This window comes from Triturus cristatus, chromosome 10, assembly GCF_964204655.1.
Source record: "Triturus cristatus chromosome 10, aTriCri1.1, whole genome shotgun sequence".
Lineage (NCBI taxonomy): Eukaryota > Metazoa > Chordata > Amphibia > Caudata > Salamandridae > Triturus > Triturus cristatus.
The window spans coordinates 672,779,661-672,801,933 of NC_140593.1; the positions used below are offsets into that span (position 1 = coordinate 672,779,661).

General features: G+C 46.8%; 1 protein-coding gene across 6 annotated transcripts in view; it reads left to right on the forward strand.

Moving 5' to 3' along the window:
• The window catches only part of LOC146789879 (uncharacterized), a 499,281-nt gene that overhangs the window by 365,882 nt on the left and 111,126 nt on the right, over positions 1-22,273 (forward strand). For 3 of the 6 annotated variants that reach the window (XM_085628145.1, XM_085628148.1, XM_085628147.1), the window contains exon 7: positions 11,318-11,375. In XM_085628145.1, coding sequence (XP_085484271.1) covers positions 11,318-11,375 — 58 coding nt within the window. The remainder of the gene's footprint in view (positions 1-11,317; positions 11,376-22,273) is intronic. The other 3 variants (XM_085628146.1, XM_085628150.1, XM_085628149.1) reach the window with 1 other exon arrangement.

Consider the following 22,273-nt stretch of genomic DNA (forward strand, 5'->3'; position numbering starts at 1 on the left):
CTGTGAAGGTAATAGCGGTGTCACTTTAGAGTAATTTGCCTAGATTTGCAGTCAGATGAAAAAGCTGCTCTTGAAACCAACTATTATTTACATCCAGAATCCCAAATGGTTCAATTCAGCTGGCTCCTCCGCGAACCGCAACTTCAGACTTGCCCTTGGCATTCAACAAAAAAATATTGTGATTACAATGAAGTGCAGTGCTGCGGCAATATATGATGGACAGAATGCTGAAAGAATCAAACATTCACCCCCACTCAAGAGATCTGGGTTAAAATTGTTCTTTTGTTCACTACGCCACGCCAGTTTGGACCCAGCCATATGCAAATCAGTCTTGACCCTGCTCCTCATGTCAACAGTCCAGCCGGAACTGCCAAGTCATGTCCTCCCTGGCCTTGAACAAGCATCCTGGGACCGGATTTGGGGTAACACCACGTGTCAGCTAGGCTAGCTTGAATCCAGTGGCACAGCGAGCAGGGGACCCACATCTGGGCATAGCCATCCCACTTAGGATGAAAAGTGCTGCAGCAACAAGCCCCAAACTGGAGTGGTGTTGCGAGAAACAGAACAATGGATTTAACCCAGATCTCTTGACTGGGGGTTAAATAAATAATACATTTTTCCTCGCCGTCGTCTGTCGAAATCACCCCACCGCACTTACCTGCATGGGCAGGGGCTGGTACTTAGTCGTAAATTGCGATTCTCATATTACCATGACTAGAGAATCTGGAGGCTGACATTATGCATTATTCCTTTAATGCAGTCCAAGCAGCTGCTTACATCACAATATTAAAAGGCTCCAGAATAGAACAATAACAACACATGAAAGGCATGAGCCATCAACAATCTGCCTCTTTTAAATGTGGAGGAAAATAAGTTCATGAAACTTGAAACATCAAAATGATCTTCTGATGAGCAGGATGAAGGAGAAGGAGGAACGAAGTTAAAACCAAAGGCCAGTCGACACACAGTTAAGGAGCGTTACCTGAAAAGAGAAAGAAGTAAATATCTCTTGAATGTAAAAAATAGTGTCAAGCTTATCAAGCTAAAAGGAAAAAGAGATGAAACAAGTACTGTTAAGAAAAAGTACAGTAATAAACTGTAACAAAAACAGCATTAAATCATTGTAAGCCCACCGAGGGGTGGGATGGGATGGATAATGTCAGCCTCCGTGTCTTTAATGACATCCAGATTCTCTAGTCATGGTAATATGAGAATCACAATTTCATTACAAGAACGGAGGCTACATTATGCATGTTGGTAGCTTTGTAAAACAACATCAGACATATGTTCAATAGGCTTGCAATAATGACGTGCAAAGGTGCTAGCATTTGACCAGTCAGCAGCTTTGAGAATGTTGTCCAACTTACCTCCAGACCAGAGAAATTGACTGTCCATAGCACCCGTCTAAGGGAGTGAGTTTGAAATTTCTTTAAGTCAATGCCTGCTACACTCATAAAAGTCTTAACCCATCTAGCAATAGAGGTCGAGGTTATGCCTTTGTGGGGTTTAACAAAGGATATAAGTAATTGGTTAACATCCTGAGGACGAAGAGCAAACATCCTGCGATCATACTCTCTCATGCAGTCTACAACGCAAAGTTTTGGACATAAATCAAAACATGGGTAAAAGATCGAATCAGACATAGTCTTTGTTCTTCTATAGATCTCAAATTTGATTCCGAACATGTTATAAGATCTATTCGTAATCTCCAGGGCTTTGACATCAGAAACCCTTCTGCATGAGATTAGGCATAGTAGAGTAGCCACCTTAATGTAAAGGTTTTTTTCTATTGAGGAGAGTATTAACAGGCCAGTTATTGAAAAGATCAAGGATTAGTTTGACATCCCAAAGACTTTCATATTTAGGTTTAGGAGGTCTTCTTAAACAAATGCTTTTCATCACTCCACAAACAATGAGATTTTTACCTACCGTTTTACCATTGACAAGGACATTACCAGCAGAAATAGCCGATCTATAGCAATTGATAGTTCTTTAGCTAAGGCCTTTATCAAATTGTTTAACAAGGAAGTTAACTATGTCAACAATAGGTGCTTCCAAGGAATCCAGGTTCCTTTCCAGGCACCAACGTACCCAGATTCTCCATATGTTGTTATATCTGCAGTGAGTGCCTGGGGCCCAAGACTCTCTGAGGAGAGTTGCAGCCGTCGCCGAAAGTCCTGAGATTTCATTGGATCTCCTCACACTCTCCTGGCAAGAAGGGTTAAACTCCTGTTCTGAATTAGGGGGTGAACTCCTCCGTCTCCGTCTGCAAGAAGATTCTCTAGGGTAGGAATTAAGAAGGGGGGGTTGCAAGCTAGTTCTAGAGTGGTGGGGAACCATGCTTGGGATGGCCAAAAGGGAGTTATTAGGACAAGGAAGCATTGACCCTGTCTCACTAGCTGAAGAACTCTCTGAATCATGGCAAAGGGAGGGAATGCGTACACCTTGGCTCCTTTCTAAGATTGTAGTAAGGCATTGACTGCTAGAGCACCCGGGTCAGGCATCCAGCTGAAGTTGATCTCTAGTTGAAAGGTTAGTCTGCTCGCAAATAAGTCTATCTCTAGAGGGCCCCAGATCTTGTTTAGGGTACTGAACACGGAAACATTCAGTTTCCAATTGCTGTGATCTAACAGGAATCTTGAGTTCCAGTCTGCAGAGATGTTCGATTTCCCCAGAAGGTATTCCGCTTTGAAAGCGATCTTGTGTTCCAGACAGAACATCCAAAGTTTATTTGCTAGATTCGAGAGATCCGCAGATTTGGTGCCTCCCAGATGATTTATATAGGCTACCACTGACATGTTGTCCATCTTTAGAATGACGGACCTCCCCTGGAGAGAGTGTTTGAAGCTCATGAGGGCGTAAAGCCCAGCTGTTAGTTCTAAATAATTTATGTGGTGAGATGATTCCTCTTGTGACCAGATACCACCAGTGTTCTGATTGAGAAGGCAGGCTCCCCAGTCATGAAGGCTTGCATCTGATTCCAAAACAAACTCTGGTTTTGAACCAAAGATTGCTTTTCCGTTCCACGCGTCTAGGTTCTCGAGCCACCAGGCTAGTTCCGATTTGGCTTCTTGATCCAGACAGATCCAATCTCCGTACCATAGTCCAGATCTTAGGGCCCTCGCCTTTACCCTTTGGAGGGCCCGATAGTTGAGGGGACCGAGAAAGATGGCTTGGATGGAGGAGGAGAGGAGACCTAGAAGTCTGGCTAGCTCTCTCAGAGATAAGTCTTGCTGTTTCAGGACGTGTCTTATTTCCTTCCTGATTTTGGTAATCTTTTTTGAAAGGTACTAAAAGGAGACATTTCAATGTGTCTACTGTGAAACCTAGGAACTCCAGAGATCTGGAAGGGGACAGAATTGATTTTTCTTTGTTTATGATGAATCCTAAACTTTCTAGGACATCCATCTCAGTCTTCAGGTCTTTGGCTAGTTGTGAAGGATCTTGAGACATTATAAGAATGTCGTCTAAGTAAATGATTAAACTAATGTCCCTTATTCTTAGAGATGAGGCAATAGCTCTCATGACCTTGGTAAAGCACCAAGGGGCAGAGGAGTTTCCGAAGGGGAGAGCCTGAAATTGGTAAAGGTGAATTTTCCAGACAAATTGAAGAAAGGGTTGGTGGAATTCGGCCATAGGAATGGTGAAGTAAGCATCCTTTAGGTCCAGTTTGACTAGCCAGTCTCCCTCTAGAAGTAAATCCCTCAAGAGATGGATGCCCTCCATCTTGAAGTGTCTGTTAACCAAATATTTGTGTAGTTCTCTTAAGTCTATGACAGGTCTCTAACCTTTGTCTTACTTTTTTACAAGAAAGAGTTTGCTTATAAATCTTAAAGTTTCTAATGGGACCTCTATTATGGCTCCTTTCTGAAGCATAGAGGAGATCTCCTCCTCTATTATTTTTTGTTGCTCTGGAGAGAGAGGCATGTCTCTCGAGAAAGAAGTTTGTAAAGGTATGTGAGTCAAATCTATCATAAACCCATTGACAGTGTTTAAGAACCAAGGATCTTGAGTGATCAATCTCCAATTGTGAAGGAAGTATTTGAGTCTGCCACCCACTTTTTGGGGGAAAGAAGGAGAAGGGAGAGGGGAGAGAGTTCTCACTTGCAGGGTTGTTTGAGATGAATGTTCCACGGGATCTGAATCCTCTGATGTGTTGGCCTCTAATTCTCTGGGGGTAAAATTGAGGCACGTTGTACTGCTTATACCCTCTTCCGAAACCACAGAATCTTGGAAATGGCCTTTGATTGAAGCGGCCGGAAGAGAAGCCCCGTCTTCTGGCCCACCCAAAAAGGTTAGGATAGAAAACTCTGCGCATATTTTGCTGTGCCTTGTCCAGTTCTGTGAAAGTGGAGACGTATTTCCCCAAGGATTTAATGAGGTCTTCTCCAAAGAGTAAACCTTTGGGTTTTGCGAGGGTTCTTTATCCGCCATGTCAATTAGTTTTTGATTTATTTTAGTCAAAACGACTCTTTGTCTTTCTGCATTAATGCTAGCGTTGGCATTACCCAGTAGAATTAATGCTCTCTGGCTCCATCCCCTGATGAGATTGGTGTTGAGAGGGGTGCCATTGATGTAGCTGTCTCCTGCAGAATCTAGGATTCTGGCTAATGGTCCCAGTACGTCGAGAAGATGGTCTTGGTACCCTTTCAGGGATTTTTCCATCCCTTTTCTTGGATCACTTCCAAGTATTCATAGGAATTTAATGAGTTCAGGGTCCACATTGGGGGTATAGCAGCTTTTATCCTCAGTAGAAGGTCTAGAGCATTCAGCTCTCTAACGATGTTATGAGTGTCCCTTTCTAAGAGGTTTCTTATTCATTTTTAATGAATTTTGGGACGTGGTCCTGAGGGAACCACTCGGAACTTCTTGGGTGTTTCATATTTAATGGGGAAAACATTTCTTCCCCTAAGGGGTCAAGGATAATGTCCTTAGAGGATGATGGGAGTTCCTCTTATGGATTGTAAAATTCTTGATCATCTTCATCAAGATCAATCAGGTGTGTCTGAGGATTCTATATCATTAGATTCGTTATCTCCCATATTGTAAAGAGCATGATGATATTTTGTGCCGCTAGGGACACCCAGATGTTTCGTGCCGCTAAGAACACCCAGATAAGTTGTGCCGCTAGGGACACCTTGGGAGTTCGAGGTGCGAGGACCTCCATTAGAAGTTGAGGTGCTAGAATACTATAAACTAGTCATTTTATCTTTTGTATGTTTCATCTGCTGTGGTAATGAAATTAAGTCTCTTAATCGAATAAAGTTTATTGATGATGATAATGATGATGAACAACACTGACTCCAAGTAAACTCAATACTTGATACGGTTCATAGAAAGAGGAGAGTAACACAGAAAGGAAGAAAGGTGCTTGTGAAGCTTGCGTGAAATGGTTATGCCCAGACATGGGTTTCATGCTCACTGCGCTGCAGGACTCAAGTTCTACCACACTGATATGGCCATATTAGGCTGAAACCAAGCTGGTATTACTTGTGTGTCATTTCAGAGTAGACCTTGCCTCGCAATTCTGGCTGTATTGTTGCTATTGGAGGAGGGCCATGGCTTATTCGCATATGTTTTGTCTTCTTCTGAAGTGGTTGAAAAATGATTGGCGGATGTGGCCCTGGGCAATTGCCAGAGGCAGAGACTTTTGCAAGCATTCCATCCACCAGCTTTGTGCTTTCCTCAATGCAATACCCGAAGTGTGATGGTTGTGCCCAGAAAGAGATCTCATGCTCACTGTGCCACAGGACTCAACCTGTACCTCAGTGGCGAAGTCTAAGTAGGCCAAAGTCAGACTGGAATAGCTCTTGTTCCTGTCTGAAGGGGATCTGGTTTGGCATTTTGGGATGGACTGTCCCTAGTACACCGTGACCAAGACTGATTTGTATATGGTTGGTCTATGTAGTAGCATAGTGGGTGAAAAATGAGGGACTGCGATGTACAATGAACCATTGCCAGTAGTTAAGACTTTTGTAAGCATTCCATCCATCACCTCTGTGTTTTGAAGGAGAGTGCCGCATGTAAGATAGAATAATTTAGATATTGGATATTTAGCATGAAACCGAATGACGGCTAGAAGTACAATCACTGTATCGTGGCATGTAGAGGGGACCCTTCCAATGACTGCCGGCCTGTTGTCTGTCTTCCTTTGGGGCCACAATCACAGACATTTGTGGTGCTTTTCCTGACCCTGTGGCTCTTTCTCCACTAGCCAGTTCCACTAGCCTCTTGAAAATGCATCTCTTGAAACCTCTTGCTGTTCACCAGGTCATCTTACCTCATCTTATCGATTGGCATTCCAAAATGACCTAAAAACCCTGTTTTGAGATTACATTTAGCAAATTAAGAGACTGCCAAATGTAGATATACTCTTACTATACTAGAACACTGCTTATGTGCTTATGTTTACTGTTACTGTGCTGTTAGCTTAATTACTTTGCATTTAAAAAACTCTATTAGATCTGGGGCCATATTATACATTGTGCCCCGAAGACACAACAGGCATATGCTGCCGTTTAGGGTGTCCCGGGGCACATTGGTATTACAGAAGGTGCCACAGACGCTTGGGCATCCTCTTCTGTAATACCGATAGCGTTGGCGCACATGGAGCACCAGTGCTATCATGAGAGGGTGTTCCCTCATTTGAATTTGTGAGGTTCCAGGCCTCCTCCAGTCCCATACTCGATCAAAAGGAAGCCTGATGGACCCTTAACTTCTTTCATTATCTTTGCTAAGTCAGAGGTGAAATAACAAGCATTTGCAACGCAATAGGTCTTGCATTCACACAAGTTTAAGTTATTGGCATTGTAAATGACAAGGCCTTTTATTTATGTTTTGGTTTTTAAAACTTAAATAAAAGGCATTGTCATTTACAATGCCAATAGCTTAAACTCACGTAAATGTGAGACCTATTGCATTGCAAATGCTTGTTGCTGATGGTGCAGCACTTCTGTCCAGAAGCATCACCAGAGGACCTTAGTAGCACTGAGTTCCTAAAGCATTGCTTCCTAGATGATCTTGTATGGCGCCTCTGCTGTGTTATTGTAACTAACTCTCCGGCCAGTTGCCGATTCGTCGGCGAAGACGAAGCACTGCCCTTTAACCCCTTGAGTGCCCGCCCCTTTCCCCGCCCTGTGCCGGCCGTTGCATTAGCGGGCGGGGTTTATGACGAGCTGGTCTCGTCATGGGCACAGCGCAACCGCGGCCCATGACGAGACCAGCTCGTCATGGGCACTCAAGAGGTTAACACTGGTCGTTTATAGTTACGATTGGACGTTTTGGCAGCGGAGAGGCATGCAACTTATTGTGGTAGGTTATCAAATGTGTAATATTGTATGGGCTCTCTTCAAGTCGCTGACACAACAAAGTATTCTGATGCTGACATCACTTCCCGTCCTGGATGGGAGAGTCATTTATGAGTCCGGGGACAGGTGCTTGAGAGGAGGCCATCGCAGATGACTGAGTAGAGGGGCAGTGGAGGAAAGGGGGTAGCGGTGGGGGGTGGGAGAGATGCAAATGTTAGAGAAAGGCAAAGTGCAGGAGAGGTACAGAGGCACTGGGTGGAGAGGTACTGTGGTGCTGGGAGGGGAGGTACTGTGGTGCTGGGAGGAGAGGTACAGAGCGCTGGTAGAGAGTTACAGGGCACTGGCTGGAGAGGTACAGAGGCGCTGGGTGGAGAGGTACAGAGCGCTGGGTGGAGAAGTACAGAGGCGCTGGGTGGAGAGGGTACAGAGTACTGGGTAGAGAGGTACAGAGCACTAGGTGGAGAGGTACAGAGGCGCTGGGTGGAGAGGTTGGTGATTGACAGAAGAGAACGTGGGAAGGGCGTCCATGTGTCCACATAGAGCCGCTTCCAGGTGCTTTGCGGGCTCGCACGCATAAACAGAACACGCAGAGCTGAGGCCAGGGTCCTGGACAGGGCAGGCACGAGGTGAGGGCACCCGGTGGACACAGAATGTGAGGGGAGGAGGCAGGCAGGACAGGGTGGGCACGAGTCGTGGGCATCCGGTGGACACAGAATGCGAGGAGAGGAGGCAGGCATCGGAGAGAGGCAAGGACTGGCAAAATAATGGATGAAGAGGAGACAGGCACTGGAGACAGACGGGGAATGAGGAGAAACCAGGATATAAGCTTTGATAGAAGAAAAGAGACGACCTCTAAAGAGACAATGTGCGTTGAGAGGCAGAAAGGGTTAATCTATGGGGGAGACACGCAGGCAGAGGAATGCATTAGGCGCTGGGTGTAGAAGTTGGTGACTGACAGAAGAGAATGTGGGAAGGGTGTCCATGTGTCCACATAGAGCTGCTTCCGGGCGCTTTGCGGGCTTGCACGCATAAACAGAACACGAACAGCTGAGGCCAGGGGCCGGGACAGGGCGGGCGCGAGGTGCGGGCACCCGGTGGACACAGGATGCAAGGAGAGGAGACAGGCAGGCCAGGGCGGACACGAGGTGCAGGTACCCGGTGGCCACAGAATGCGAGGAGAGGAGGCAGGCATCGGAGAGAGGCAAGGACTGGTGAAATAATAGCTGAAGAGGATACAGGCACTGGAGACAGACGGGGAATGAGGAGAAAACGGGATGTAAGCTTTGATAGAAGAAGAGAGACGACCGCTAAAGAGACAATGTGCATTGAGAAGCAGAAAGGGTTAATCTATGAGGGAGACAGGCAGGCAGAGGAATGCATTGAACAAGGCGTGAAAGACGCGAGACACCATCCAGAAGTGAACATGGAGAAGCAGCCTCCGGTACGCGTGTCTGGAAGAGACACTGTGAGCGAGCAAAATCTTCAGTCCGGGTGGGCAGGGCCTAATGCCGACAGGGCGGACACCAACCCCGCTTCCACAGAAGCCGGACACGAAAGCAATGACAATAGATCTCGCCAAGACGAGACCTAAAAAGCCCCCTCGCTTCCGGCACGTTGCTGCTGGGAATGGAAAGTAGACAATGTGCAGGCGCTGCTGAACGTGTTCCGGTGTCTCAAAATTACACTGGGACAAGTTCAACATATTTCTGTGGGGCCCAACTTCTTAGCAGGGTGGATGGCGTCCATCCTGTGAAAATAGTGGGTGGACACCGTGTACCCATGTGAACCCACGACTCGTGCCCTGGCAAAGCCACACACAAGGAATTCACCAGCTATGCACCACTGCCCGACAGCATCCAGGCGCCACCTTCCCTTTGGCCATCACCGTGCAATTCAGTCAGAGTTCTGACATACATGCCATGCCAAGCATATTTTCCAGATAAGCAAAGTCTCTTGCTGCTTTCATTTTTAAGTGAAAAGTTTAGCACGGCGCACCACGAAAAAATAAACACCGTTTACGTTTCCTCTGAAATGTTTAGCAGTGCTCTGTGAATTGTGATGTGCTCCACTGCCCTGGCGGCTCAGTCCGAGCTCTACAAATACCTTTAATAGAGAAATCAATACATGCATAGAGATACCATTGCTGATAGCCCGTCTTCCAAGAACCTCTGAGGCTTCATTGTTTCTAGCCGTTTGCTTGAGCAATCCCATTTCATAAAGAGCAGCATTCTTCTCATTCCATCTTTTCAGGAAAAAGAGTGTTCTATTTTGGGAGCTACCCCCCTCCCCCATCCTGCACTCTTCCATACCAACAGCAGACCTGCCAGCTCACACAGTGCCACCGTGTGTCACACAATATCTGCTCCTTTCACACAGTCACCCACTGAGGAGTCAATATCACATGGTGGCAGGCAAGAAAAGCTGGAAACAACTGCAAAGAGGGGATTTCCAGGTCGTTTTATAAGGTTCTGAGCAGCCGATATTTCTTAAGGGGTGTGGAGACAACCAAGGACATCGACAGTAGCCTGAGTGACTCTGTTATTTTTTGAGGGGGAAGGAGGTCGATCGGGGCTAAGAAGGCAGAAAGGCCTCAGGTAGTTCTCGCCATAAAGCCCGTCACTCTAGAGGCAGGTATGCAACATACTTCTTCTACTAATGCCGCATTTGGCCAGCTGGATGCAGGTGGTGGCACCAGAACCAGGGCCGGACTGGGAACGCAAACCAGCCCTGGCACTTCAGTTGGACCGGCCCGGGGATGGGGGAGTTACTAGTGAGAAGCAATGCTGCTGCTTTTGTTACAGGTGCCCGATATTGCGGCACTGCTGCAAAACCGGCCCCCAGTAACAAAAACCCCACCACCACTCCAGAACTCGCCCCCACCCTTCCAGCCCACCGGAAAAACACCCGGTGCCCTACAGAGTGTCCGGCCCTGACCAGCACTCTTGTTTGGGGACAAGTACTTTTTTTCATCAATAGTTTTTGACCCTGAGCAAGAGAGAGAAGGCATAGAAAGGAGGAAGAGAAAGATAGGTAAACAGTGTCAAAGGTATTGTAGTGAAACATGTGGACATGAGGTGAAAAACTTTGGGATGCTGCACTTTTTATTTATTTGTTTTTTATAACAAGTTGATCACCGCTTCCATCTATCCACTGATGTCCATAACATGTCAATACATCATATTTTTTTTTTAAAACTGTGGTGGATTTGCTTTCAACGATCTGCACATCATTGTGTCTCCAAGGTAATTCTATAACAATAAACTAAGTCTTGGGTGCAATCTTAGTGTCAAACACTCATCCACCTAGAGTGTAACAATTTGGATAAACAGAGAGAATCAAAGATAATTGACCCTGCACCAGAACATACTATTCAAAACAAGACACAGTAGCACACCATATATATATCACTGTAATCCAATGTATGTCTAAGCACTCAAATATAAAACTTTCATCATCTCAACAAAGAAGTTTCCAGAATAGTCGCTGTAGATCATTCAGAAGATACTTTTATTTCTCTTTCTAGACATATAGTAGCCAGCCGACGCGCGTTTCGCCCTAAACAGGGCTTCCTCAAGGAACAATTATATAAAATCGTTGGTCCCAGTCTGACAATCAGTGTTCATTAAGCATCAATTCCAGTCAATATAATGTCAGCAACTCGGGCCACTTGAAATTTCTGTATTTTATCAATGTAGTTAACATGTGTATTCTCTATAATAATCCATCAATTCCTTTTGTATACATATTGGAGCCTTGATAAGTTCCACCGCGCAATATATCATAATGTTTCTCTCCTATTTACCCTTCTACACCGATGCATGAATTTAAATGTTATATGTCTTGTTTTTTTTCTCTGTCCACGCACCAACATATTAGGGTCAAAATATGTTTTACTGTATCAACTTTGTTTATCATAGCATGGTCTTTTGCCCCTGAAGTCTGATGTGGGCTGAAGGAAGCAAGCTCTTCAATATATAAAGAATGTCACATCTCTATATTTTCACTTCCAGGAATCCTGCAGGCCTGACGGCAGCACTGAAGACGCGGACATATCAGGTGATAATTTGGGTATATGTCTAGTCAGTTACATTACAGAATAGATAATCCTTGTGTATGCGCGCCCTTCTGCCTAAACGTAATCTGCAGATAAAGGGACATACTTACTAATATTTGACGCGAAGCAACTCAGCGAGACAACTTGCTGCACTGGGTCAAATGGAGAGGGTAGGAATACCCATTTCTACTAGGATATGGTGCCTTCCTGCTCTCCCTCTGCGCTGGTGCATTTGTGGCTGCCAAGCGCCAATGCAGACAGTCTCGCACCATGGTGCAAGGGTGCCTGCGTTACAGCTAGGATAGTTTTCGTACAGGAAGGGACACCTTTCACAAGACCAATCCCCCGAGGCTGTTTCCTCTGTCTGTGTGTGCTGCAGAATGCAGCACACGCAGAAACAGGATAAAACAGGGAGAAATTGTATATTTCCCCTCGTTATGCCTCTCCTGGGAAGGTGTACCATTTTGACGCATTCCCAGGTTTACTAATGTTAGTAAATCGTGTGAATGTGCCAAAAACCATGGGTGGGTGAGTGGAACACCCATGTTCCACCCATGGAACACCTTCCCAGGGCAGAGTAATGTAAGACAGCAACATGCGCTGCCTTACGTTACTCAAGATTTACCATGCCTTGAAGAGCCATGCAAGGCGGCTCTGCGTGGCATACATTGCCCATACGTCAAATTTAGTGACGTACGGGCAACGCAAGCTCTCGATAAATCTGGCTCAAAGTGACAGGCTGATTTCATTTTTTGCTGAAGGAATAATTCCGCCCATAAGTTTGGCTGATATAAGCCATCCACACTTGTAGTTCTCCACAATACCATCAGCGGGTACTCTACCAAGTGAATGTCACTGTTGTGGTAAGAAGACCTCTACAAAAAGTCTGTCAATATCAGGTTGGACTCCAGAATCTTTGTCACTAAATGTGGGCATTGCAAAAGCATCTCTACATAGAGCATACATTAGCTGTGCCTATTATCTTGACCCCTTAACAAACTGGGTGGTGTTTCCAATCATATTAGGAACACATTGCTTCCTTTCCAATCAAAGTCCACTATTTTTCCATAGTAACAGCCACAGAGGTAAAACTATCAAACAATGTGGTTATTGCCACTACAGTTGGGGTGGTTTGCCTGACTAGTAAGGAGTCTGGCAAGACACCTTCCATCTACAGTGCACTGAATTGGAAGTTAAGCTACTGAAGGCACAGGCGAGGGATCTGTTGTTTTTCAAGGATCCTTTGGTATACCCTCAGGTAGTAGGTTTCAAATGACACATTTTTCTCCTTTAACGTTTGGTATCAATCACTGACTCCTCATCTTCTAAAGCTGTTCCTTAAGGAATCTCTAGTCAGTGATTGGGGCCATTGTAAATCCTTATAGTTGTCTCTAGATTTTCAGCAGTGGAAGATACACGATAAGGACAGAAAATAAGATGTTAAGAGTCAGAATTATTTTTCACAAAGCCTATCTCTGTCAATGGTACAAATTAGGAAAAAGAGTGTGCGCTTAAGTCATATGTGGGTTTTCAAGGCTGTGTAGGAAGGAACATGCATGCTTAGGTGTGTAGGAAGAGGTGTAACAAGCAAGCAATATGGTTTTATTTCACTCTTCTAAGGTGAAAATATGGTTAAGATATGATCATCTCTATCTGAGGATTTCTTAAGCATGAATAATCATGGTTTGTCTATGGACTTGACCTCAGGGAACACACACTGCCATCAAACTCTCAAACAGAGCTGTGTGCCCAGTTCTGGGGCATGCAGTATCAATATGTTGCAAAGGTTTGGATGCTACTCTGATGTATTGAATCCAGTTTTTAAAGGCCACGCCTACAGTGTTGTTATTATTATGTATGCTACATCTGCGGTATTGTGCATAGACCTGGACGTTTCATGGAGGCAATCTTTTGAGTATTGTGATCAATGGCGAAGGCCAAATCTGGAGTAGTCTTTCCAATTCTGAAGGCCACATCTCCAGAACCAGAAGGATAGCTCGAATATAGTAAAAAAATAATGTTGTGGTCCTGAGATAGTCACACATCACTGGGTGGTATCTATGGTGGGTACTGTAGTCTACTCCTTGTGCCCCAGGCCTTTAGTATAGTTACTCTCCAAATGCATTGTTTCATGAGTCTTTTTGTATGTACTTCACATACAGACAGCAACTACTCCAAATTAATTAAATGGTAGCATTTTTAACAATCCTTCTTTTCCAGAACAGCCTCGTCATCTCTTGAGTACTTGTTTCAAGGAGGGGATCATCTGATTCCAAAGTAATGCATCAAGGCAACCCATAGCTTAACAAATTAGTTATGGCATCCCGACCACCTTCTGTGCTTTCATACACCAGTGCCTGGTAGTTTACTCTGCCGGACTTTCACATTTCTGAGCTATGTTTCTTTGTGCTCCCAGCAGTCTCCAACTGGCTAATGTTTTGTGTTGTTTCAACAGTTACTGATTGCCCCATAGCCCTAAAAGTCCCATTGTTGCCGGTAGTCAACTATCTTTCTCAGCACCTCAGACTGTAGGGTACTGATTGTCCCATCCCCTAAAGACTTGGGGCTTTAAAAGTGGGTGGGTAGAAAGGTCCCTTTTTGGATACATTCCCTGGGACAATGAGCTACCTAGTAATTTCTGGTGCACTCTGGAGAAGTAAGCTCGGTGCAGGATCTTTATGTGGACCTCTTTAAAGGTGCCCCTAGTAACTAACTTACTTGAAGAAGTGAAGACCTTTTCTAAAGCTGTACCCTATTATCTCACTGAAGTCCCTCTCCCATCTCTCTTTGAGCCATTCCCTTTGGTCTGCTATATTTTTCATTAACATCTTGTGGATCCCTTTGGTCTAGGGTTAAAGACAGAGTTAAAGTCACCCCCTATGTGCCATGGGACTCCACTTCAGGAGGACATGCGACCAGACAGTGCATGCAGAAACGAGGTCAGGGTTGTGTTGGGAGCATATATGGACACCAGCAATAGGTGGTGACAGCTAATCGGCCCCGTATGAACACATATCGGCCCTCAACTTCCACCGCAACTAAATCTTCCACAAATGGGGTCCCCGGTTTCACCCAGCACAACACTCTTCTGGCATTGGTGAATACCTGGCTTCTCTATCATTTTTAGAGTCTGCCAAGTTCAGCTAGCATTAGCTGTGTTAGAGATGGGCTCTCTGGTTGGCTAAGGCTTGCGCCAAAGCCAGGCAGAGACCACCACTCTAGTCAGGGCAAGGGAGTTACACGCCAAAGATAACCCCTGCTCACCCCTTAGGAGCTTGGCACGAGCAGTCAGGCTTATCCCGGAGGCAATGTGTAAAGCGTTTGCGCAACACCCACCCAGCAGCAACACACTAGGCACACCACAAAAGAAACTCCACACAAGGTTATATCAAAAATAGCCTTTGTATTGTCATAAACACATTAGATCATAATCACACAATGTACACTGGTGCAACTGGCACTTAGGCAGTATTTACAGTGGATTATTTACACCTGGCCGGGCTAATCAGGCCGCGGTCAGAACCTTCAGAAATGCACAAGTAAATCATACGTAACGCACAACCAGCAACTATTGATCAAATACTGTACTCAGCATTATCTTGTAACATAAAACATAGGACACCTAAATCATATCAGGCATGAATCACATTAGCATAAACCACCTTAGGTTAGGCCTAATTAGCACACAACCACATTATGCAATACTCATATGAGGCAATAGGCCTCGCAAGCATAAACCCCTTAGGCAATAATCAGCATAAACACAGTGTGCCCCAATCAGGGGCGCAACGTACCCTAAACTAGCCCCAGGCCAACTGGCCTCTCACAGGGGCTCAAATACCCTATGTCCCGCCAAGTCAGGGCTGGCTGCAAAAGCAAAAGTGCACGTGGGAGTCCCACTCTGGGACTCTGAAAAATAAACTATGCCCCCCAAAAGTTGCTGCTGCCCACTGTCCAGTGGGGCAGCTGTTGCACAAATGGCCACTGGCACTAACTGTGCCTTGGGTCCTCCACTGGGACTCTACAACATGGCCATGCAGAACTGGCACCTCCTCTACTTCAAAGAACTGGCCCCCCAAAGGAAATCAGCTTAGGCACCAACAATGTACACGTTGGAGTCCCGCTCTGGGACTCAGAATTCACAAAGGCCCCCAAGACGTTGCAGGGGCCTGTGATTAAAGTGCCGCTGTACAATACAACCGGGGAACTGGCTTCAACAGACAGGCACCGACTACGTGCCTCGAAAGGGGACCCTCTCACCGTGATCTTGCCTCTCTCCTCCGGTCTCTGTGGATGCTGTGCGGCGCGTCCCTTTCAAAGGCGGCGGGGCAGGCACCGACAATGTGCCTCGGGCCCCCTCTGCGGTAATTTCCCAATGCGGCAGCACGCTGGGCTCTCCCTCACGCAGGGGGAGGTCTGGTCTCTCCATGGCCGCAACTTCCGGGTGGCGCGGCAGGACCCGCCTACCTCCAGGCAAGGCTGCCTGGCTTCCGCGTCTGCGGCGGCGATTTCTTCCCGTTTGGCGGCAAATGCGGGGTGGGCTCCCGCCTACCAAAAAATTCAAATGCGGAAAGAACCCGGGCTGGGCTCCCGCTAAAGGGCACATCTGCGGGGTGGGTACCCCCTTGTTAAAAAATGAGCACCAAAGGCTGCCGAAACGTCGGGTGGGCTCCCGCAAAATAAATAGCAGTGTGGGGAAATCCCACACATTGCAGCTTCGTTCTGCAGGCCACCAGCGTTCTTTTAAATAAAAGTAAAGAGCCCTCAGGAATAAGAAGACATAGCGCTGTCTTTGTCTGAAAGCACAGGGCTTGGGAAAACCAGCTGCAACTGGTTCAGGGGGAAATTGGAGCACTCTGTTTACAAGACTTCTCTTCCCCTTTGTCAGGTGGGGGCTCGTCATCGGACACACCACAGGGGGGTGGAGTCACATTCACTAGGGAAGCACCCTCCTATTCAGAGTCAGGGGATTACCCCTCCCACCACTCCTACTCCAGGTGTCCCATTTAGCTCAGCGCTGACTCACCCTGCCCCTCCTGGAGCCACCCACACCTCTCAGCCCCCGTCACTCACAAGCCAGACATGCAATTCACATTAGGCAGGCAGACACATAGCGCACAGAAATGCCAACTTCTAAAAGTGGCATTTCTCCACCAGTCACCATAAATCAGTACACACCATTGCGCAGCATTTATCCTCACAAGTTCATACATACTAAACTCGACCCTGCACTCCTCTCATACCAGGAATTACCATGGACACACTTATCCCCCATGCATTCCTATAGGAGGGCAGGCAACCTTTCAAATGTAACACAGAGAGCGCACACACTTTACACTTGACCACAGTGCTAAAGTGCCTAGAGGCCTAAAACCACCAACACTACACAGGGAAAAGGCTAGGAGACAGGCAAAAAGTTTAGGGATGAACCTGCCAAAAGGGCCAAGTCCAACACAACCCCTTTCCAGCCAAAACGCAGGGTAGACCAATCACCACCTTGATGGGCTTCCCTGCTTTGGGCGATAGAACACGGATGCGGGCCCGCAACTGCAGGGACACCCTCCTGTTCCTCGCCACTCTGAACCCATGTGGTTCCCTCTGTAAAAGCTCTCAGGACCAACTAGGCTACCCCACTGGTACTCCCTAGCTGTCCTCGGCCAGAACCAGGCCTTAGGCCATCCAGATGTATCTGGTCCTTGCCATCTCACAGAGTGGGGGTCGGTAGCCCCAGGCACATAGTACCCTTTCTCCACTCTACCCCTCATCAGGGCAGTTCTAAACTGCCACTGATCCTCCAGCCTAGGGTCCGCACCCTCAGGCTGACCAGAAGTCATGGGCGAGGCTCTCCTCCCCCTATCTCTCCTTCTAGGGTTCCACGCTCTCCTCCTTTGAGAAGCACCCTCAGAACACAACTCTCCCACCTGTTCAGAACCTCTCTCCAGCAACTGGTCTACCAACCTGGGATCCAGGCGCGTAGCTAGGGGGGGGCGGTGGGGGCGGACCGCCCCAGGCGGCACTATATTTAGGGCGGCGGCGGCCTTTTAATTTATTTAGGGACACAGTGTCACTAAATAAATTATAAAGTCCGCCGCGGCCGGGAAAGCAGCGCGCACTAACCTGTAGTGCTATGAGTGCCATGATGACCGTTAATCTCTCTGCCCGCGGCGCCGCCCATTCCAGCCTGCTCCAGGGCCGTCAATCATGGAGAGCGCGCGCTAGCGCTACCAATGACAGCCCTGGGCTACATTTTTGCCCGGCCCTCGCGATGAGAACGTAGCGGTGACGCGTCACGCGCTTCACCACTACGCACTCTCGTGAGGACCTTGTGGCCTGGGGCAGTCTGCTGAGCCTGCTGCGTGGATAATTCGTTTTAGTGCAGACTGCAGTAGTAGGTAAGAGAATGTGTTTCATTTCTTTTTTTAAATATGCGCAGGTCCAGCAGGACACGTACTTCGTGTGCGCTTCATTTAAACAGTTTTTATCATTATCATGGCCGATGCAGGACAACAATAAGACAATAAAAGGTGCCCCAATAACGCTGGTGATTAATGATTCGCTTGAGACCAATTATTTGTCTGACAGTAGTTTTTAAATGCAGATGAACTGTATTTTGTGTGGATGCTCAGTGGGTTGCTGCCTTTGCCACAGAGATCCTTGTGTTACTTGCAGTTCAGAAGGTTTCCTTGAGGATTGTGAAGGATTCCGTTTATAAAGTGAAATTGACCATAACTTAAATCTCGCTCGAGCCTACTCTTGGGTAGGATGCGTTGTTCCCTATAGTCCTTCTTTCAAGCAGTGATTACCTGGCTCAGCATGCCCTGGTATTAAAATACTTTTGTGTGTTACAGAGTAAACACAAGGCAAGGGTTCAAACTTTACTATGGCAATGACGTGGTGCCTGGGTCTATGCGCTCTGAACCTCGAACCCTGTCAATGAGGTTGCAGATGTACGTCATGTCTGTATTTTTCCTGCGGGGTTCCTGCCAGTTCTAGGTTTAGTGTAAAGCTCTGTGTCCAGCCACATTACTATTTCCAGGATGCCAGTGTGCAGTGTCACAAAGACCTGCTGTCATTGACCTGGCACTGGAAAAGCAGCCAGGATGCATGCATGATCGGCTGAAGGCCATGAGAAAAGGAGGCGTCAGGTAATTATATGTTTTTGTAGGGCGACCCTGCAAACACCTGCCTCAGATGGGATGGCTGCCTCTAGGCGCTTTCAGCATCTTGATGAGCAGCTTGTGTCTCGCATCACATTTCACATGAAAGACACAGTTGACCACTTTATCCTTATATGCCTGTCTGGCTAGGAATCTCCATTCTCTATCACGGGGGGGGGTACTGTTTATTTTATACTCCTTGTGAACAAAGAATGGATACCATCTCATGGAGCGAAAAGAGGGGGGCAACAAGTCATATAGTTGATACTGAAGTTTTTATCATTATCATGGCCGATGCAGGACAACAATAAGACAATAAAAGATGCCCCAATAACGCTGGTGATTAATGATTCGCTTGAGAGCAATCATTTGTCTGTTAGTAGTTTTTAAATGCAGATGAACTGTATTTTGTGTCGAAGCTCAGTGGGTTGTTGCCTTTGCCACAGAGATCCTTGTGTTACTTGCAGTTCAGAAGTTACAATCCTAACATAGGACAGTGACCAATGAACTGAGTCTGTCACCAAAGAGCTGCATAAAAACGTGAATGGTATAGATATGTTTTGTGATATAGTTAGAACTTCCTCAGTCTTTCATCATTCTAATGTTGCTAAAATGAGTATGTTTGGGCAGAGATACATTTTCATCAGTAAAGCTGACCCCCATGGAATACTCTTTTAAATCCTAAGGTTGTGTTTCCCCAGACCAAACCCTCTCAAAATATACTGGCCACCAGTATGGATGACACAGACCTACTTTGAAATACAGTGTAGCAAAGGCTACCGGTAATGCTATTAGGTTTTTGCAGCAAGCAGGAGTGTGTGCAGTTGAACTAGCATACACATAAAGCAACACTTGGAGTGTTTTGCTGCGAATAATCTTTTATTGGGGAGGTTTTTAGAGACCTTTCATAACAAATCACACTTTTGCTTCCCTCCTCGGCATGTTTAATTCTATTTTGCTAACATTACAACGAAATCATTGTATCTGTAGCAATGAAACAATATGAAAGAGGGTGTGGATGAATTCAAATGTGAGCGCTTTGCAGAGACAAGAAAAGACAAACAGGGGCATATTTATCAAGGTTTTGCGTCGTCGCAAGGGCACAAAACGGCGTCACAAAACCTAAATGAGATTTATCTAGTCCCGCAAGGCCACCTTGGTTTGAGGAATCTAGAGTAACACAAGGCAGCGCAATCGCTGCCTTGCGTTAATCTGCAGCAGGGAGGCATGCCTCAGGTGGAGTGTAGGTGTTCCAGCACATTTAACCATGGATTCTGACACATTCCCAGATTCACCAACATTAGTAGACCTGGGAATGTATCAGAGTTGTACGCCTCCCCACCAGAGGCACAACGGGGAGAAATATCTTTATTTATGGTTGTTGTGTCCTCTTTCTAAGTATGCAGCAGATTCCTACACCTTGTAATCCTCATTGGCTTATGTGACATTCCCTGTAGACTGATTTACATACTTGTATGATTCATTGTCTCTGTATAATGTGTTCGTGGTGTAAAGTGCAGACACACTACACTGATATGAGTAGCGCTAAACAACAAATGCATATGAGAGAGGGGCTACGGAGCGATGAGGGGCACAGGTGGAGGGTGGCAGTGAGGTAATCTGAGGAGGAGGTAGTTGGAGGGGCTGTGGAGCGATGAGGGGCACTGGTGGAGGGTGACTGCAGGGCTCGAGTCGGGGTACCAGGCGGGTGGATGGCGTCCCCTCACTTATTTTCGCGGGAGCTCGATTACTGGAGCCACACATTTACTCTTTGGCCTCTCTGGGGCGAGATCGGAGCTCATTCAGAACGCTGCTCACGCGCTGGCTTTTCTGATGCAATGGCATCTAAGGGGTGAGCGAGGGGAGGCAATGAGTCTGATGGTGCAAGCCACCTTTCGTGACATCATTTGCTGTTGTGACGTCAGCGTCCCCCCACTTCTTTTTTTAGGACTTGTGCCCTGGGTGACAGTGAGGGAATCCGAGGAAGAGGTCATGGTGTGGAGGGGGAGCTAGGGTGAGATGAGGAGCACTGGTGGAGGGTGGTAGTGAGGGAGTCTGAGGAGGAGGTCATGAGGGGGAGAGGCTACAGAGAGATAAGGGGCACTGGTGGATGGTGGCAGTGAGGGAGTCCAAGGAGGAGGTCATGAGGGGGAGGGGCTATGGGGAGAAGAGGGGCACTTGTGGCGTGAGGGAGTGAGGGAATCTGAGGAGGAGATCACTAGGGGGGCCATAGAGGGATGAGGGGCACTGTTGGAAGGTGGTAGTAAAGGTATTTATGGAGAAAGAGGTTATTAGTGTGGCGCCAAAAAAGACTTTCGCATCAGCGCTAAAGCCGGCCCTGTTATGGCCTTTCTGTTTTTGTTTATTTAATTAGCAGTCGGGTCATAAGGGCTACTGTGGAACATACTTTAAAGTGCATGCTAATTATATTTACTGCTATATTCAATGTTTTAAGTTTGAAGGTGATTTTACTAATGTTTTTACCGGGAAAAAGCAAAGTGGAGCCCGATGGGGCCTGATATGGGGCTGGGGGCCCAAGGTCAGCTGTGAGATAAGGTGCACTGGAGAGAGGAGTAGTGGATAATCAAGCCTGTAAGGGAGAGCGTTGCCGAGTCCGGGGTCAGGTGGAGGTAGTAATGAAGAGGGATTCTCCCTGAAGGCTCGCACAGAGGGAGCCCGTAAGGGAGTGCGTTGCAGAGTCCGTGGTCAGGTGGAGGTAGTAATGAAGAGGGATCCTCCATGAAGGCTCGAACAGATGGAGCCCGAGTAGTATCACTTGCCTGATACTCCCACCTCAGAAACCTCCTCTTCCCATCAAAGGAACATTACATGGAAAGTGATAATATTTAGAAAGAGATTTGGAAAAGAGTGAGTTTTACTGGTCCTATTTTTCTGGTTTCTTCTGAATATTCAAGGAGTGCCGCAGCGCCGGAACAGTTGGTCCCGGGTCTTGGATAGAGTTGAACAAGTTCCCATGGCCCCCACAACTGTGTTTAAGGATTGTGATCATAATGTGTCGCCCCTCCCTGTATTTTAGCTTTGGGCCCCCAGGCAGGCTGTGCACCATGTGTGTGCTGAGGCTGCTGTGAAGAAGAGATGCACTATTACAAGCTGGTTTTGGGTACCAAGAGCACATGTCTTTTCATTCCCAGGGAGTTGGTTGCTGCTGCTTGGAAGTAATGACAGGGAGTGACCCCTGGTTGTTGCCTTTGGGCCACCAGAGTGGGCTTTGTATCCGGTCTGTGTTGGCAAGGTGGAGCTGACTGACCCCTTTGTGCTGCGTTTAGTTTTAAGGGCACACAGTGAGTCATTCCCTGTGAATAATTAATTTGCTGTTTTTGAAAGATAAAGAATCACAGGCTTCGATACTGTTAAGTTGGTTTTGGGTCCACAGAGCACATCACGTTTGTGCAGGTCCCCACTGCTTTAATGGGGGGGGACCATGATGAATGGTCATTTAATGTAAGCTGTAGATGAAGGTTACATGAACAGTGTCATGAATGTGCATGTTTGCATTGTGTTGAGGGGATTACCAGGTAATTGTTCACGCAGCTCTCTGATGGATGTCACATGCAGTTTTTCTGAGTCCCCAGATAGATCATGCAGTCTGTGTGTCTCTTTTGTACTGCCAGTCACCGGTGTTTTCAACTGTGTAGCCTTGGACCGTGTCATGTATGTGCATGTAACTTGCATGATAAAGGTAACTATTAGCGCCCATACTACGTGTCTCTCGGACCTCTTTGAAGTGCATGCCC